This window comes from Corvus cornix, chromosome 5, assembly GCF_000738735.6.
Source record: "Corvus cornix cornix isolate S_Up_H32 chromosome 5, ASM73873v5, whole genome shotgun sequence".
In the NCBI taxonomy this organism is placed as follows: Eukaryota; Metazoa; Chordata; class Aves; order Passeriformes; family Corvidae; genus Corvus; species Corvus cornix.
The window spans coordinates 15,260,267-15,279,822 of NC_046335.1; the positions used below are offsets into that span (position 1 = coordinate 15,260,267).

The window sequence follows — 19,556 nt, forward strand, 5'->3', positions numbered from 1 at the left end:
GGAATAAAGGAATAAAGGCCGCGGAACAGGCGGAGCGGAGCCCGCGCCAGGCCAACGCGCTGCGCAACATCGCCACCGCGCGGGCAAGCACCGCCACTGCAGAGAAACCCGGGCTGGCCAAAACACTTCGACTTTCTGGTGAAAAATACTGACAAACATTGGACTTTTTATTTATTGAACTGTCCATTCGAACCAAGCTTGGAATCAAAATCAACGAACCAGCAAGCCAACACAATCCCAATCTTTGTGGAACTGGCAGGGGAAAGCAAGTATTGATGGCTTGGGAAGGAAGGAAGAGTAACTGAAATATATCTCTGAAGGGCTCAGTACTAAACTTTCACTCTCTAAACACATCTTCGGATTGCAAATGGCATTTCTCTTGCAGCAAAGGTGATTCCAAACGCAAACCAGCCCTACAGATAAGAAAACAATTCTCCCAAATTACAAATTAAAGTTTTGATGTCTGCTGCACAGAGAAAAACCCTGGCCTACTGAAGTTCTCAAACTCCTTTTGATGTCAGAGGAACCAGGATTCAGTTAAAAAGCTTTTAAACACAAATGGTGAATTTAGCTCTCACAAGACATTTTAAAGGTGAAAGAGAAAGGCAGGGGCTGATATTTACAATTGCAGTAAGGAGTACTTCTGAAAATCAGGCTAATTAAGATCACTGGAATTTGGGCTTCCAAACTTGGAAAACACATGGAAAAATGCGGAAGAGGCTGCACTGTGATCTGAACTGCCACTTCCAGACTCTCAGTACAACAGTAGCAGATCTGAATCTCCTTTTACACTCTTTAGCTTAAAACTGTACAAATGAAAGGTGATTGACACAGAGCCATAAGGCTCTGGGACAATGGAACACGATGCATTTCCAGCTACCCAGTTTGCATTAACACCATCTATTTTGCTTCCTGAAATATGGATACCTGACATTGCCACAGCTGTGAAAATTTATCCAACTATCAACACCACATTTAACTTTAAAAAAAAATCACTGATTCCAACATGTGAATCAGAAAATCCTGGTAAGAATTGCAGATACAGAAGAGACAAGGATAGCTTTGAGAAATGTTTGAAGGTTACAGCAGACATCTGAATCACAGCCCTCTTCTTCTCCTAAGGTACTCCTTTATGAGAGACTGTGATAAAAAAGCACTGAAGTGATGATGATGCTCCATTGCAAATAGGAATACTCTGCAAGTGAGAAATATTTTTCAGGCCAGTATCACCCACTACTCTATCGGTGGGAATTAACTGAGCCTTAGAAGAGCCTCATGAGGTGGAAAATTATGGTCCTCTTTACAAGATGGAGAAAGAAGGCACAAAGCAAGGATGTGCTTGGTCATTTATCATATCAATATATGCAAAAGTTCATGATGGCAATACCACTCCCTAAGAAAGGAAGAACAGGAAGTTCTGGTGCACTGTAAGGAAGAAAAATGAGCCTCCTGCAAAGTGAAGAGTGTTGAAGAGTTCACAGACCATTCATATAGGGAAACAAAATAAGAATACATGGGTCCCAGGTCTTCCCAAAGAAGGAAGGAGGAACTACTTCTGGGGAAAGTAAGGCATTCAAAGGCTAGTGCAAGATGGCAGAGGTTAGAAGCAGTCTCTAATTTTTCTTACAGTGGTAGTATTTGCATGCCTCCGTGCAAACAAAACCATCATCTCTTTGCCGGTGATGCAGCAACTTTAGACTACCAGCAGAAAGAAATTTTTGACCAGCTGAAGAGATGAAGTTTTAAATAGGAGTACCTCATTCAACCATTATTTTGCTACAAAGAAGGTTGTGCTACCAACATTTCAACAACAGGCAATAATAAATAGCAGCAAAAAATACTAAGTGCCTTCACCTACTTGTGCTATTCCAGCAATAAAGGCATTAAAGCAGGTGGAAACACGCATTTTTTGGGGTGCAATCATGAAGCATCCTTCCTGCTGATCGTAGCCAAGCAGGACGTACAGATGGCGCTTGACTGTGTTGAAAGCTTTAGCGCTGCTGATGTCCGACTCTGCGCTGCTCTCATCCTTGGCCATGAACTTCATGAGCACTGTAATGAGCTGGTGGACAGTCTGGTGGTCAATCCCAGCATCCTCTGGCAGCAGGTCTTTTATTGTATTATCATTCTCTGGGGAAGGTTGTCCTATGGGTACAAGAGACATTGGTATCAGACACTGGAGAACACTGTGTAAACTCTGTAAATCCAAAAACGGGGTACAAAATACACAAGAATTTTTTTCCAGAGTTCACTGCTCCATTTCTGCCCAAATACACACAGTGACGTTGCAGGAGACAGGCAGGCATTTCTGAGGACATTGTTCCTCTGTTGTCTCAGGCCCAACAGCACAGAAACACCTACTGTGTACACCCAACTCCATTTCTCAGCTTTCCCATAATTAGTGGAGCATCTTATTTCCCATCCCAGTGCATTTCTGCCGAATTGAACACTATTATTCTTCCACATCGATCAAATCCCACTGCCACCAGATTCTCATCTGGTATGGTTATCAGTCTTTCTTCAGTAAACATTAATGGGTATCAGTCTTTGCCAGTGGAAAATGTACAAAACGGCAAAGGTAGGAAATACGAAAAACTGTACCAAATAATGACTAAACAAAGAATGAAGACTTCCCCTATTAGCACGAATCTGTATTTCTCTTAAATAACTTGTATTATTACAAATAACTTGCAAATAAATAGTATTATTTTAATATTCTAATTTACCCATATTCTCAATGTGATATGCTATTCTGACAAGGCACTCCTTTGCTGGTACAACTGCATCTTTCTTAGGTTCTTCACAAGAAAAAACTGCAATGTCTGTAAAGTTTTTTTAAATAATTTTGAAGTATGTTGCATTTTTATTGGTGGGTGAACAAAGGTTTGTTTGGCTGTTTTGCAAAGCATGGGAGATGGTTTTCATTTCTATGACAGATGAAAACTAAAATATGTGGGGGGGCAGGAATTTTCAGACCCACTTCTATTAAGAGTAACTTTCCCTTACTGGTCTTATCTGGGTAAGAAGAAATAATGAACTCCATGTTATACAATATTTTTTTGTTCCAGACAGTTTTCACTGGGATTTTTTACTTAAAAATCTCCCTCACGATTAAAATTCTCTACCCAGGCTTTTGCTGGATCAAGATTTGCAGACGGAAAAAGAAAACAATGAATTCTGAAATAATTAGGATCAGAAATAAAGCAAAAACTATTTTCAGAAGCACATTAAAAATGTACACAGAAAATAATCTTAGCTTCATGGACATAAACTGAGAAATAATCTTATATTCTTATATAATATTACACACAGATTAAAATTTTCCATGGAATTATATCACAAAGACACAATTTTTGTAAGGATGATATTTGACTGTTCTATCCAGCCCTATTTATTTTCATCTCTATAACATGTTGTGAGATTTTCAATAAACCAAAGAAGGCGATAAGATGAAATGAGTCAAAGGATCATTGGGCTCTAAATAATTCCTGGTTCTCCAAATAGAATTCAAAGAGGAATTAATCTGAAAAGATTAAACCATTTTATTTTCACTTGCTGAGCAATATAATTTAGAAGCTCAGTGATAAAATGTTCAATTTTGACAGTGTTTCATAATGCTAACTCTAGCTAACAGATACTTCCCAGGACTTTTCCTGACATTTTACTCTTCCAGAAATATTACTACCCTTTCTGATGCATTAAAGATTTCTCATACTTTACCCTCATGCAAAACTATACAGCAGGAAAGAGTAAACAGAGCTTCACCCTGATTTGTTTGTCATAGCTCTACTAAAGATCAAGTTTATGGAATGTCAGTCACTCCATTATTATTTCTGATGTAGGAACCTGCAAAAAACCAGCAATGGAGAACTACTTGTTTAAAACTGCAAAAACTCTACAATCCAGTTTAGTCAATAGATCTTCAGAGTGTGGAAAACTACTGCTGTCTGGAATGAGTCTTAAGTTATATGAAGCCTGAACTAAACATTCATTTCATCAACACAAGATACAGGGTATCCTGTTATCACATGAGGCTGTTTAAATCCAAGCTAAGAATGCAAAACCAAGACAGCTCTATCTCTACAGTGGCTAAGGTAACTTTTACCCCTTGAAATTTGTGTGCATTTGTATATGCCTATATAAGGTACATTAGATACACACACATATCCTCCCCAACCCTCATCAAAACCTTCTCACATCACCAAACTCACAGACATAGTTAATATACAGCCTCCATGCCTGAATTCAGTCTAGCCTTACCTCTGAAGATTCATCTCTTTATTCATGTGCCCCCTATTTCAGATCCCTTTACCTTCAAATTACTCTAAGGTTTATCACAATGTAACATAAAACATCAGATCACAATTACACCATGCTTCATCATCCCAGCTGTGATCCCTACCAATGAAACTCTCTCAGTGACTGTCCAGGATACTGCAGAGGATACAGGAACAAATACATGATCCTGCTGTTTGATCCATACAGAATGCACACTGAATTCAGCTTGCATTTGGACTGTGCAAGGATGCCCATTTTAGATCTAGAAAGGACAGATGAGCATGAAACTGGTTCATTCAAGTGCCATGTATAAAATACATGTTTTTCTACTACAGATGTACATCCTCTGCTTAGGAGTCAGTCAGTTCCTTAGCCAAATCAGATATGCTCAGTACTCCCAATGCAGTGTTAAAAACTGAAACAAAACTCAAAAATTTCTTTTTACAAACACTTAAGCTTTTAGGAAGGAATAATAAATACTGGGTAGGAGAAAAGGGGCAGTAATCAGTCTTCTAGTTCCCAAATCATCTGTCGTATTCTGAATCATATTATTAGAGTTTTCTTGAGATCAGTAGTTACTAACTACATGAAACATTTTATATACACATTTTTAGTGGAAACTTTGTTTTAACCTTAGGTGATGAACTACCTGAGCCTGGAAAGTAAAGTGTAGAAATACCAAAATACAGCTAATAAAACCACAATGTCTAACAATGCCTACTGTGAGACTGACACTTCTTATGCAAAAAAATTCCTTTAAGCCCAGTATATAGCAGGTGGTTAGAGCCATTAAATGAAGAACAATCATCCACTGACATACCTGTTTATTGCATCATTACATCACTTGTTCCCTCTGTGAGCCTGTGACAACCCACACATATGTTCTGTAAGGAACTGGTTGATTTCCAGCTCTCACTGGGCTAGCACAGCAGGCTATATCCTGCTAACTCAGAAACTCCCCTATTTCATTTCACAGCTTAGTCAGCTCCCACAGTGACAAGGTATCTTCCTTCCAGCTGATCATCAAGTAAGTTGATATGTTTTGATTATGAATTTGCATCTGTTGGAAGTATTCCAAGTCTTAAAGATGGAACATGAAAAGATCTGAATCTGACATCTCTTCACTTCCAAATCATCAGTCTACACAGCACTCAGAGCAATAACTGCCAGTAGCCACAATTATTGAGAGATTACTTGGACCCTGCTGTGCTGCCTATTCTACAGACACCTGACAGAAGGGCAACATCTTCACAAAATGTCAGTAAATACAAAATAAGGGACTTGAGACATCTATAAGCATGCAGAGGAGACGTGTAATATACAGTACTAACAGGCAAAAGTATTCTGTCTGCAGTCTTTAAAATCTGAAGGACAAAGATCAGACTCAAAACAGGTGACCCATGGGGCAAGTCTAGCAAATATTTACTTGTGGGCAATGAAACACAGGAGGGTGAGGCACTGCTGGCACAGCTGACTGACTGAATAACCTCCTCCCAACTCCAAAGTCTTATTTACAACTGGAGGCAGCATTCAGTACAGATTGAGAGCAAAGCTTCAATTTACACTTTTTGAAACCATGCTGAGATGTGATTCACTCTGCCATTTAGACAACTTCCATCTCATGTAAGTTTATCTCATGATCAGCAAGAAAGTCAGAGTTAGAGCCTTCCTTTTCCTGTTCCATCAAAACACACCTCCCTTGTCAAACCCACCTGGTGTTTGCTCTGGTGTTCCTCCAAGAGCTGGTGCAGACTGCTCATGTCTGGTCAAGCTCACAGCTTTAAGAGAAAACAAGAGCAACTCTGTTTAATAAGGCAGCACTGACATCTTACACTTAGCATATATTCAGTGTTAGCACATTTATGTTCATTTACTCATGCACTGCTGTCAGGCAGTGAGTGTATCTGCTTGGAACATGTCACTTGTGTGCCCTACAGACTTTGTGCACCATGTTCTGTAACTCTAATTTTCTCCATCATTCAATTTTGCTGGTACAAGAGTCATCGCACAGGAGTCCCTGTGCAGCATCAGTAATCGGTCATGAAGGATTACCTAAGAATCCCAAAATATTTGGGGGGGGTCTTGGAAAGAATATATATTGCAGTGTTGGAAAGAAAATTACTTTTTAAGTTAATAGATCACTAGCACCCAAGTTCAAAAGTTTTATCAGTTCCTATTGCATGGGTAAGAGCAATGTGAGAGGTCCAATTTGAATATAAGGACTGATCTGTGTTTGCAAAACTCTCTAAATGAGAAGGGCCAAGCTTTATTTCTGCTTGGAAAGGTATCTGCATGGCACTCCACACAATCCTATGGCTTTCCAGCACCTAGGTCCTCCTGTAGAAGCCAGCAGGAAGGATGTGTTGCACGGACATTGTTTGCTTAACAACGGAATTCTGAATATATTCAAAAACTCATTTGAGACATTAATAGTTGTTTTTAAGATGTCTAACATATGCTGCATGCACTGATTAATAATTATAATTAATAAATAAATCAGTAATAGAGGAATTTTTCTGTAAACACTGTATCTATTTAAGACAAAACTACTGCATATTAGCCACAAACAAAATTTAAGATCTAGAAAAGACAAACTAGTCTTGGAGCATTTTATTCTGGCATTTTAAACAGACACATCTAGACACAATGTCTATGTTCTTTGTCAAACTCACTAACTTGTCAGTATCTGAGTAATGCCCAAAGCAGTCAGAAACCTAAATTTGCCATCCCAACTGGATAAATATTGACAAATCCAATGTGTACCCATCAACGGGATAGGAACCTAAGGGAGGAGATACGGGTGTGTCACAAAAACATAGATACTCAACGAATTTTGGTGGTTAAGGTTTCTGGAAGGGAGAGCGCTCTCTTGGACTCGGCGGGTCCCTTCACGCTGTCCCTCAGGGAGCGCACGCTCTTCTGACGGTTGCGTGCGAAACGAGCCCTCTTGATCTTCCACATTGCCGCATCACTGAGGTTGGCCACATTTGTCCGGACAGCAGTGATAGCTTTGCAAATGCAAGGGACCAAGTTAGGATTCATTCCACAGCATGGGGGGGCCCTACTGCTGCCAAGTGCCAAATGCAACTGGGCCCCAGGTCCCACTCAAGCCAAGAAAAGTTTCATATGGGCCCAAGGGGTCCATCTGCAAGGCACTCATCTACATGCTCTCATTCTGAAATCCATAAAACCCCAAAAGGCATAACTCTGTTAAAAAATTATGCTGTTACTTGACAAAAACAAATTCTTGAAACCAAGATCTGAATTTCAGGCTAAGAGAAGGTATATATATTTTAAAAGGGCAGAACTCTCACAAGTATGGATCACATTTAGTGCACTCATACCCAACCATGGCCTCTAGTTCTGCCTTACTAACCTCCTGTTATGCCTACTCTTACCATCCTGAATTCGAACTCAAAAAACCTGTGAGTGTTATTATTGAGTTATAGTGGTGTTACCAGCAGTATCACTGCATGTCTTAATGGGATCACCAATACTTTTCCATACTCATATCTATAGTGCACTGAAACCCTTTGAGTTTAATCATCTGAGTGACTGAAGTCAGTGAGCCCATTCTTTGCATCACCTGTGTCCTTGAAATGGCAAAGAGAAAGGTTAAAAAGAAATCTGAAAATTACCTCCTTCTTATTTTAAATCACTCTAAAGTATTCCTATTTAAAGATATTGCCCTACATTTGCAGTCAGAGGTGTTAGAAACTATTGCCAAGATTCCATCCTCAGACCACAGCAGCAGTTCCCAGCATTGGGTCAAGCTACTCACACATGGGGAAGAAAATACCTTTGCAGTTCCACCCCTCTCCTGTGCAGCAGTAGCACCACCTGGGCTTTTTTAGGCACTGGGCTCCATGCAAAAGTAGAAGGAAGTGTTAGACCGCTGAGGGAACATACATTGTTCAAACAGCTGTTCCCATCTCCTTCAGGAAAATCAGATGGAAATAGATCTGACTCATGGGCCACCACTTGGGTTAGGAAGTTTTCAATTATTTAGCATTCTAAATAATTATGCATGAAGTAATTTTTAGTCCCTCCCTAGTGAAAGGAAAGAGATTTGTTTTCTCATCAAGAAACCAAGTATGAACAGGACAAACATTTAAAAACTTTTGTCACTGCAATAATAGTTAACTGAGCACTGGCTCTAAGAGTCCATGTATCTCTTATGCTGTGCCCCATACACTAGGGCTTTTTTGAGGGTCAAACAGCGCTCCTAGGGCTGACTTCGTACAGACCACCACGGGACAGGGTTGGCATGATCTGGGACTTGGAGAATAGCAAACATGACAGTATTAGAATATCTACAGTAGAACAAGTGGGTTAATGTGGGTTGCAGGCGATCATAGAACCAGACCACAATCCAACCAAGGCTGCAAACACATCCGAATGAGAGCAAAACACAGCACCCAAAGGCACAACAGAATACAGCCTAACCCGTATTCAGGAAGTAAAAAATGCTCACTTCAATTTATTTCATTTTGGCCTGAAAGATTAGTTAATTTCAGAGAATTTATACACATGAGACCTGCAACTCTCTCAGACTCTTGCAGGCAGCTAAAATTCCAGAAGATGACAAAAAGTGATCAGATTGATTTCAATTCTGCTTACTTGTTGGGAAAGGGAACTCTTTGTTGCAGTCCAGATGAAGCTGCGCCTCCAAAGACAGGGTCTCAAAGCGATTCACAAAGAACTCCCAGCTCAAAGCTGGGATATCTGCTTTTAGAAAATGAAGTAGCAAAAGCTTACTAAGAATTGTGGGCCTATCCTTGACAACTGTGTCAAACTGGAAATCAAGGCAGAGGCAGAGACCCTATAGAGGGAAACAAAAAAAATAACACATAACTGAGATACGAGATCTTTTAAGGATTTTTTTAAAGCAAAGGGAGGTCAAAGCTTGTAACTCCTCCTGTCAGTTAGTACAGGATCAAGGTTTAGCTCTTTTTTTCTACCAAGTCCTTTAAATCAGAACTAATGCTACTGATATCAGTGGAAAGTAAGGTAAATAAAGAGATAAATAAGCATCGTATTTTGAATGTAGAATTTTCTAAGATTTTGAGCAATACAAAGGTACCAGCAAAGTTCTGTCCTACCGCATATTTGGCACACAATATTAAAGTACTTCACTCACACTCCCTGTCCGAGAAAAACCTTACATTTAGGTAACTGAATCAAGCCTGTAATTACAAAAAGAATGAATCACCAAGCCTAAACAGAGGAAGAAAGATTACACTGTGAAGTGTATCAGAGGCACTTTGCCTCAAAATTCTTCTGCACATTATTTGCACTAGAATTTTGTCTGTAGTGTTAAAACTTAAGGTTGAGAAGAAAGCCCACACATTAAATATAAAAGTGCAGTATACTGGTCTCATTAAACCCAAGTTCAGTAACTGTATCACTGAACTCAAGGTCTCTGGAAACTGTTTTGAAAAGGTACCAAATGGAATTAATCTAGCAAATATTAACAGCTTTTCGTAGGCAGTAACCCCGAACTCTTGACACACTCATTCTATTCTCCAGAGAACTAGAACTGAATTGTTCTATGAGATTTTTTTTTTTATCTTGCTTTTCTCGCTTCCGTATCTGCTTAGACTTAATCATGTGAATCCTGACTGGCAGCCTCTCTCACATGCTTGAAGTTACATGCCTAAGTAAATCTTGTAAAGATCGAGACCATGTTTGGTTTTGCTCAAACATATTTTCTCACAGTGAGCTCAGCAGGGTGTCATAAAACTTAGAATTGCATTTTTTTTAATTGAAAAATATCAGATTACTTTCAAATAATAAAAAAAATTACAGTTTTCTACAACAGCAGCTCAAACACAATAGTAATCCTCTGCAGTCATCAAAGTATTTATGGTTGGACTCGATCCTAAGAATTATTTTTTCCAACGTAAACAGTTCCATTACTCTAAGTTGGCAGTAGGGCAGCATCATTTCCCTTGGCTATTCTGGGCATATGTCAAGCACCAAGACCAATAATGCTTGCCTAAAGAGGTATTAGCAGTGACTGTGATGCTTTTCATCTGAACTCCAGGTGAAAAGCCCGTTTCCCATTGGAATGTATTTTTTCCCATGTAACTCACCCACCTGTAAAGCTGGCCTCTTTATGGTGTCAAGTAATAGGCCAGCTCTTGTAGCCACTGCTGGGTTGACATCTTCCACAGCAGTCAGGAAACAGCAGAATGCATGAGCCAAAGAGTACTTCAGTAGGTGGTTTTTTGTCACAGAGTGAATATCCAAAAATCTGCACAACACAGCCACTTTCTCCACTGTAGTAGTCATGCACCCAGACAAGAAAAGAGGCATATTCATTTAGGCAATGGTTTATGTACTGATTAATATAAATTTCCTAGAAATATACACAGCTGAGAAAGTAACAACAAAAAGATAGCTGGAAGGAGTTGTAATTTTGATTTTTATTTTCCAAAATGTCTCATCTTCTCCTCTATTTTACTGCACTGTGTGCCATAGTTTTGCACCAAACTATCTCCAAAGCAGCAAAAAGATCATCATCTATTATAGGTCTCCTCAGTTATAGCAGAGAAAGCTCTACCTCTTCAGAGAAGAAACAAAGAGAAAATAGAGTACATTTCTCAGGCCCACCTGCTTCAAATCTCATCTTCCAGTCTTTACTGTTGAAATTGCTGTTTATGATTGTCCAGAAAATGTCAGCTCCATGGGGAAGCGAAAGTGCATGAAGAAGAAGTGGGACTGCCAGGGAAGAAAGCTGAGAGAACTCAGACTTCACAACTCCCCACAAGCTGTCAAGACAAAAGAGAGAAAGCCTGCTTATAAAGACACTCCCTTGATATCCTTTCTTCTAAATGTAAAGAACTTTTCATGAAAATATTTATGAGCCATCCTGGGCATTTATGTGAATACTGTGGAGTGGACTGTAGTAAAAACAGAGTAGGAAAACAGAGCTACTTGCAAATCTTCAACTACAGCAGGTTTTTTCTTGAAAAATCCAGGCTCAAATATTCCTCACTTTGAAATACTTCAGATTTTGAAAGAGTTTGCCTAATTCAAGATAACTGCCATGGAACACAATCTATGCTATGAATTAGGAGTTTCAGCATGACCAGCTACACCACATAAGCCACATGAAGTGTCTTGGCACCACAAATCATGTGCATCCACGAGCAACTAAGAAGTTGGATATTCACAATTTGCTGGTATTTAGATTCAGGACAGATTTTCTAGGATGCTAAAACCCCAAGTCTTGGAAGATCTTCAGCAAAATTGATATAGAGCAGCTGTTAAGTGCTGACAAACACACTCTATTTCAGAAGATCATATGCTGATGTTTATTCAGCTACTTTTCTGCAGAAGTCCCTTTCTCCAAAGAGAATCTTAAAATGCATGGATTTCAATCCAATTCACTCTGACTCCAAGTGAACAAAATTCCTTTCCCTTATAAAAATAAGGTGAAATACTATTGTTCTCTCAGCTTTAATGCTAAGGCCCTATAAACTGCATGCCTGCCTCCACAACATCCTTTATTTTATTTTGTAGAGTCCAGGAAGATACATCAGTCTCAGGTAATGGTATTATTGAATATGAGAGACTCTGACTCATTGCAAAAGAGGTGGTTCACGATGGGGTAGCCATGATGGACAATGAAGGGTACCTTGATTTCATTTACATCTTAATTGGCCTGTGCAATGAACTCTTATACAGGTTTCTTGATCTTTCCAGACATTCCTACCACTCTTGTCAATTTTCCATTGTAAACTTGCAAATTCTTTGACACTAACAACAAACTTATAGCTGGAGAACCAATTAAGTATGAAGAAAAAATGTGATATAAAAACCCACCTTGAAATCAGCATGTGATCTTGAATATAGGCAAGAAATTGTGGATGGTCTTTTCTTGCTATATACAGGCATTCACCATGAAGACACAGGATCTTCAAACAATTCAGCATGTTAAAAAGAATGTCTGGTTCTTCAAACCTTGACATTTCCTGTGTAAACAGATGTTCTCTCAGCACAGTGACACCACTTCACCAACAATACAAACCAAACTGACAAGTAATCCATGTTACCTGCAATATAGTGTATATGAGCTTCAAGGTAACTGGAAGTTGCTGATAACAAAACTTCCTTTCTGTGTCATTCTTTATCGCTGTTAAAAATGTAAGTTACAGTCAACGTTAAAATTCTTTTATCTGTGGATTCAAAATGAAACTAAAGAATGTTAAGGTGGTGAGAGTTAAATTAATTCTAGGCACATTAAGCATGCAGTCAGTAAAATTAGCACAGCATGGAATTTAGCATGTAATATTTTTGCTACTTTATATGTTCAAAAAGCCAAGATTTCTTTTAACATTTTTTTGGGAGACAGTCACACTTGCTATCAACTTATTTACAGCCTAGTTATTTAATATGTTGAAAGAATTAAATGCATGATAAAAAAAGTGACTGTGCATTGTTTGACTTGAAAGACTGCTCCAGAAACTTGTATTGTATACGAGTATAAGCACTTCTTTACAGCCTTACTGAAATAACCTTTTCAGCCTCTACCTACCAGCATTTTCTGTGGTCTCTGTGTGATTTCCTGGGTTTTCTCCATGCTTTGGTGCTGATTTGTCTTCCTCTTCTCCTTCAGTTCCTATAATAAACTCAGGTCTAGTATACAGAAGACTATCCTCGAGGTTATCTGTGGGCTCCTTTAAGAATATAATTAGTTAAATTCATTTCTTGATGCTCTCTACATACATGAGGCCATATCCTGCTCTCTAAGCTACAACTGGTGTGACAAACTGAGCTCAAATAAGGCAGACTTTGTTTAGGTCCATGTACATTTGTGCACTCAAATAACCTGCATATCTAATATTTTGCATCAGCAAATGCATACTGACAAAAAGACTGTGTTCCAAACATGGATTTAACAGAAACTGTATATCCATATCAGAGCTGAGAGGCATTCAATCAAAGGGCCAATACCTCACCAAGTTTGTCATCCTTGCCTGAAAGGAGTAACAGACAGGAGCAGGGTGTTTCCTGCACTACTGTTGAGTTACCAGCTTTGGGGCAAGACATACCTCAACCACTTTTACATTGAAAAATGTAAACTCCAGGCTGGAGTTACTTCTGCCTGTGGCCAGGAGCTCAGCATTAAAGGTTCCCATTGTGACATTTATGTTGTAAATTGCAGTGTGAATTCTGGGAGTGCCCCAGCACCCAAAAGACTGCACTACTCGCTATTTTTCGGTTGAGATGAGAATCTGTACTGGAGGGGCATGAGATGATTTTTCTAGCACAAGTTATTGACTATCAAATGCAAAATAACTACTTCTAGCATACACATCAAATTAAATTCTGAAAATTTGACACATAAAAAGGCATCATTATTCCCTCCACTGAAGAAATAAACTAATAAAAATCTGCTACTAAAATGCCACAGCAAATGAGCATCAGAATAAACAGAATGATGCTTTCTTCTCAACTATCAGGCAGAAAAGTTATGTATAATAGACATACAGCTCAAAATAAATTCACCACACCACCACCACCACAGGAAATACTCCAATTCTTCTGCAAAGCTACAGAGGACTTTAATGGTGACTAGCAACTTGAGAGTATCTGTATCTGATAAAGTTGGATACTCAACCTGAAGTACATTCAGTTTTCCCACAGCACTCAGCATTTTAAATGGTCAAGCTCCAACTAAGGCTTGCTCACTTGACAACTGATTCATTCAAAATCATTAATCATTTTAAAGCATCCACTCTTTGCTTTTAACAAAAGCTAAGTATTAACATTTCACATTTTATTCGAGACACAGTATGATTGGAGTGATGCACTTCCAAAGTGAAATAGCACGTCAATGTTCATGGGGGAAGAGTTCATAGTGGATGAATATTGCCATCTTCCCTGGGTTCTTTGAATCAATTTGAACTTAGGAAATTTTAGAGTTCAATGGCATTTTGATTTAAACTCCTGAATCCTTCATGCCAAAAGTCAGTGCAGCTTTGCTCCCTTGAGCACAATGGAATGAGAATAGTGAAGGAGTTTTTTAGCACACCAATAATACAGATCCTTTCCTGCTCTGCTTACCACAAGCCTGATTTCTTCCTTTGGAGCAAGCTGTTCCAGCAGCTCAAAACCCAGCTGGTAACACAGAATGCTGGACTGGCACAGACCACATTCAACAGCTTTTTCATCTTTCTGACAGGTGTGAGAACCACCCCAGGGTGCCTGGAACACATTGTTTATGATGGCTATTATATCTTTTGAGATGCTGTTCTCTAAGCCCAAAGTGACACCATCATCCTGGAGTTCCATCTGAAAGAAAGTGAAAAGATTAAGGATTTATTATTCATTTAAAAGGCAGAGCACTGACTTTCTGCTTCTTCCTACATTTCTACTACTTTTATATTACAGTACTGGAAAGAATTTGAGATAAACTGTAGCTCAGAATTTAACTTGTCAAGGGTGTTGATGCTCAAGCCCAAACAGCTAGAGTAAATAGACAATTTCAAGCACAGAATCCATTAATTTTACCTGGAGACTGTAATCCAAACCACTTATCCTTGGATTCACAATGTACAAACCTAACTATCCAAAAATTAACCTAACTAACCTAAGCTTATCAACATGTCTCTGCCTCTAGTCTGTAAAAATAAACAAATCTCCAATGAAAAGTTCCTTTCACTAGTGTGAGGTTAGTATCTAACCAGAATGTGGAAGTATATAACTTCATTGAACACAAATCTATAATTTCTATAAAGACAGATGACAGCTGTACTGGGATTTAAATGCCTTACACTTCATGCCAGGCCCTTAGCAGATAGAGAATCAATATAGGATCAAAAGAATCAATGCCAGGCCCCTAGCAGAAAGAGAATCAATACAGGAGAGCCAAAAGTGACTACAGAACTTCAGTGTTCCTGCAATGTGGATGTTTTTCTTCTGCAAGTACCTGCTTCAGAATTAGATCAAACATCAGAATGAAGCAATTAAGATTCATTTCTTCATCTTCACACTCAAAATCAATAGTTTTTCCACTAGGGTGTCCAAAATTCTTGAAAGGGCTGTGGAAAGGACTACGTATTGGGCTCCGAAATGGGCTCTGGAAGGGGCTTGGGAAAGGACTGAGCATGTTGTGCTGAACTCTGCGCCCAGGGTCAGAAGCAACGCTTACCTGAAAACATAAAAAAAATCAACATGTACAAATGACTGTTAGACATTTAAGCAATCTCATTCTATACGAAAATGCCAAAAATAGCAAGAACTCTGGCAGCCTTGCCATTCCCTTCTGTAGCTCTTTTGCAAAATACACAGGTGTCCCTTAATGCCACTGAATAAGATATGATAGAAGTACAGGAACAATATTCTGCCCAGATGTGTACATTCTCTCAAGCTAAGCAGCTGACATCCATTATGTTATTCCTACTAAGGAGAATTTCAACATCATAAACCAAACTGAAAATTGGTGCAAGCAGTAAAGCAGCCATCAGGTTACAAAGATCTGCTCCATAATCCATGGACACTGATTTTAATAGCAGGAGGCTAATAAAGGAGCCCATCTCAAGAGAACTTTGCTCACTAAGGCTCTACCAAGGATACAGGTAGCTGGAAATGCACTAGTCAAAATGGCAATAAGCTGTGTATGTGTGCACTGATCTATGCCCACACCACAGCAGGTCATCTAAAACACCCTGAGAACACCTAGGCATTGCAGGGAGATACACACTTAGATGGCACACAAGGTCTGTTTTCAGGCCAGCTATGGTCTGAAAGACCAGACAGTAAGTTTGTCCATTTTTTCTGCTTAGTTTAGAAGTGATCATGGGCTAGGTGTGGCAGTGCTCGCTGCAGAGCTACATCAGAAGACTGGTACACCACATGCAAGGAATCATCAACTGCCTAGATGCTGTAGTTCCTTAAATCTAAACAATCGGGGCTTTCAAACAACCTTGTTCTGGTGTCCTTCAAGCACTTCATCCAAACTACTGGGAAGTTAAGTCACATCAGACCAAATATGTGTAGTGCCTACAGATTTGTACATGTTTTCTTCCAGACCATAAGCTTTTGATAGACAACTTTAGATCAAATTCTTCATCTCTTTTGTGTGGGACAAAAAATACAGGGAACCAGAAATAAATTCTGCTCTCTCACCCTTTCAAAACTTACCCAGGCCCACCAAATTCACACCAGAATACAAAAGGTCATTCTGGATGACCAGTTGTCCGTAACAACTTGTTGCTGATGGTTATTAATAAAAGGTGCAAAGAATAAAAAAGGTTGGAAAATATACCAAGTTCCTACCTGTATTATCTTTACACTTTTATATGATAGAGCGATATTAACAGAAGTCATGCCAATTTTCTCTCATTTTCAAAATTTATAGTGTTTCCAATCAAACACTGCCATATTGAAAGATGATTTTTAATTCTTCACATGGACTCTATTAGGAAGACTTTTACAAGCAAAAAAAATAAGCAGGATAAGTAACAGTTACCCTCCGAGCTGCAAGATTTCCCGCCAGTTCACTGACTCTTGATTTTCTCTGATTTGCCAATTCTTTTACAGAATTAACTCCATCAGAAAACATGCTGATTAGTAACTGAAGAGGAACAACAATGTCTAGTTCAGACAACACCTGAGGAAATACAACAAATAAGAAAGCATGAGTTTCAAGTTGGATCACAAACACCAGCTACTTTATATGCATTTTTATAACATGATCCTCAGTTCAGCAAGCTCTGTGAATTTAATTTTGGAATTCAATGAGGTGAGGTGCAAGCATAGATTTCTGTTAGAATCAGGGCAAAATAAAACAGGTACTTTCAAAATATTTGTTGGCATCCACTTGGTGCACCTTGAGATCAATTTCATGCACAAACACCCAGGGATGTGAGGTTATTCCACAAAAATATTTCTGTAAAGCAGAAGTATTACCAATACTTGAATGAATAACTACTTATTTATTATTACTTAAAACTGAATTCCTTTCTTCATTCTAAGAACCTGGTCAGAATAGTAGCCTACAGGTGTCAACATAGTGACAGGATTGTTAATTGCACATCACTTAGAGAATATTCACAATCTACTATGCCACCAACACTCAGATAAATATAAGCTCATTTGTACTTGTCATTAAGTGTTATTAATTCAAGAAAAATCTAAAAAAATCATGCTTTACTTGAAAACTCTGTATACCTAAAAATTGAAATTACAGTCAGGTAAATTGGTCTTTGCAGAGACCTTAATTAAAATAACCCTCATCAGAAGAAAAAGCAATAATGAAAAGTACAGGTATTATTCTGAGGTGCTGTGGAAAATTTTATACCCTTTTTGAACTCATTGCCCTCAGGTGACATGATTATCCCTGGAGCTTTTGATAAGAACATTGGGTGAATGTCAATTTTGTGGGCAAACATAGCACAAAAGGGCCAGATCAGCAGAAAGCTTGGCAGGCACAGAGCTAGTCTAATCCAGCTCCTCATATGCAGGAACAACTACAGCTGTTTCTGGAGTCTCAAATTAATTTTGAAATCTACAGACCAATTTCTGTGGAGACTAAAACATAGTGCTGTAAGAAAGCCAACTGAATGGCCCTAAAGACTCAACTGACAAAGGTAAAAGAAATTCCCAGGCTTCCATTTTATTAAAGAATCACAAAATCATTTAGGTTGGAAAAGATCCCCAAGATTACTGAGTGCAGCCTTTGACTGATTCCTACCTTGTCAACTAGGTTATTGCTCATGAGGGGTTAGCTACACTCAAGGTCTGTCTACCAACCACCCTTATATTGGAGCAAAGGGCAGAAGGTGTGCATCAACCTTGCAAAAGCAGATTCTTTTTCAAAATTATCAGCTGTTTCAGCATGACTTGTCAAGCGAGGACACTTACATGGAGCCAGAGCAATGCCTGCTCTTGCACAGAAGATGGATACCCTGTGAATCTACAGCTAATAAAGCCAAACATCTCCTCCAAGGAGAAAGGGAGAGGACAAAGCTCAGTGTCAAACATTTTGCTGAAAAACAGAAAAAAATGTAGCATCACTGAATTAGCATGGCATACACTGTGTGAGATAGAACAGAAAACTGGTAGAAAGCTAATCCTACTTGCAGCCTCACCCTCCACAGGAGCTGAGTTAGGCTGCTGATACCACCTGTCCTAACTATATAAGGTCATGTCTGAATTTGGTGATGTACCTTAAGAATTGACATCCCATATGTCCAGTTTCATTTGATAGCAAAATCTTTTCCAACATCCAATGCAAAAATCAGAAAATTACTCATCTCACTAGTCCATTATTCCATGTTTGCACTAAAAAATTTACAGCAATACCTACAAATATGAACTTACAGTCAGTTTCAGAGCCCTGTCATCAGTTAAAAGGCAATGAGAAGTTTTACTGACAAAGTCATACACCAGACATAAAATTACGATTCCGCCACCATTCTTATTCTGGTGTTTCCTTTGCTCAATAGGGGAAGATATTAGCTAAACAAACACCAAATCAATGCCAGCTCTACTAATCCCCACCATTTCTCATCAACTGGACAGGAGGAGAAAGATGGTCCTTCCAACATGCTACAGGAAGCCACTTAAAAATGTGCCTTGCTCACACCAAAGAAGCATCCATGTAGTTGGCTCTTGATACAAAGATATCCGGAGCAATAAAAGAAAACTTTCCCAAAGATTAAATCCTTTAGTCTAAATGTAAGTTATAAAAACAAATCTGAAGCATTCACTCACTACTGCCTATTGCCCACATAGGCATTTGTATTAGTTGTCTCCATCTTACCATGCTAAAACCCTCAACAAACATATGCAAAACCAGAATGACTCCACCATATGCCTACATACCTCAGCACTTCCCGGAACTCTTTCAGTTGGTTATCAGGCACTTCCGTCCTTATAGCTTCCAACCACTCCGGCATGATACATTCCCACACCGACTGGTTTATTACATTGTATGGAATCAAGCAAAGGATTCGATTCAGCCCTTCTTTTAATTGGGTTACAGCACTACATGATTTGTCCCAGTATCCACCAACCTGTGGGTATTTCCAAGGATTACACTGATGAATGACATTTCTAGTTCCTGTAACTTGCTCAGCATCACAAATTTGCTCAGTGTGTTGCAGCAAGGAAATTTTAGGAGGTGATCATTAATACCTTCAAGGCAGAATTTAGAATTCAGCCATGGAGCTGCATTGTTTTTTCCTCTTCCATTTGACTCACAGTACACAAAAGCATTGTCCAAGACTTAAATGAAGTTTGCTTACTTCCACGCCATGAATCAG

At 38.9% G+C, this 19,556-nt stretch overlaps 1 protein-coding gene across 12 annotated transcripts in view; it reads right to left on the reverse strand.

Annotated features, from left to right (window-relative positions):
* Nucleotides 1-19,556, reverse strand: part of UNC79 (unc-79 homolog, NALCN channel complex subunit) — a 107,290-nt gene that overhangs the window by 56,589 nt on the left and 31,145 nt on the right. For all 12 annotated transcript variants that reach the window (XM_039552685.1, XM_039552684.1, XM_039552679.1 and 9 more), the window contains 14 exons: nt 19,117-19,307; nt 18,154-18,277; nt 16,760-16,900; nt 15,218-15,439; nt 14,353-14,580; nt 12,821-12,962; nt 12,339-12,418; nt 12,109-12,257; nt 10,894-11,051; nt 10,378-10,559; nt 8,899-9,100; nt 7,107-7,286; nt 5,991-6,056; nt 1,859-2,145 (listed from right to left, as the gene is read on the reverse strand). In XM_039552685.1, the coding sequence (XP_039408619.1) occupies nt 1,859-2,145; nt 5,991-6,056; nt 7,107-7,286; nt 8,899-9,100; nt 10,378-10,559; nt 10,894-11,051; nt 12,109-12,257; nt 12,339-12,418; nt 12,821-12,962; nt 14,353-14,580; nt 15,218-15,439; nt 16,760-16,900; nt 18,154-18,277; nt 19,117-19,307 (2,352 nt within the window). The remainder of the gene's footprint in view (nt 1-1,858; nt 2,146-5,990; nt 6,057-7,106; nt 7,287-8,898; nt 9,101-10,377; nt 10,560-10,893; nt 11,052-12,108; nt 12,258-12,338; nt 12,419-12,820; nt 12,963-14,352; nt 14,581-15,217; nt 15,440-16,759; nt 16,901-18,153; nt 18,278-19,116; nt 19,308-19,556) is intronic.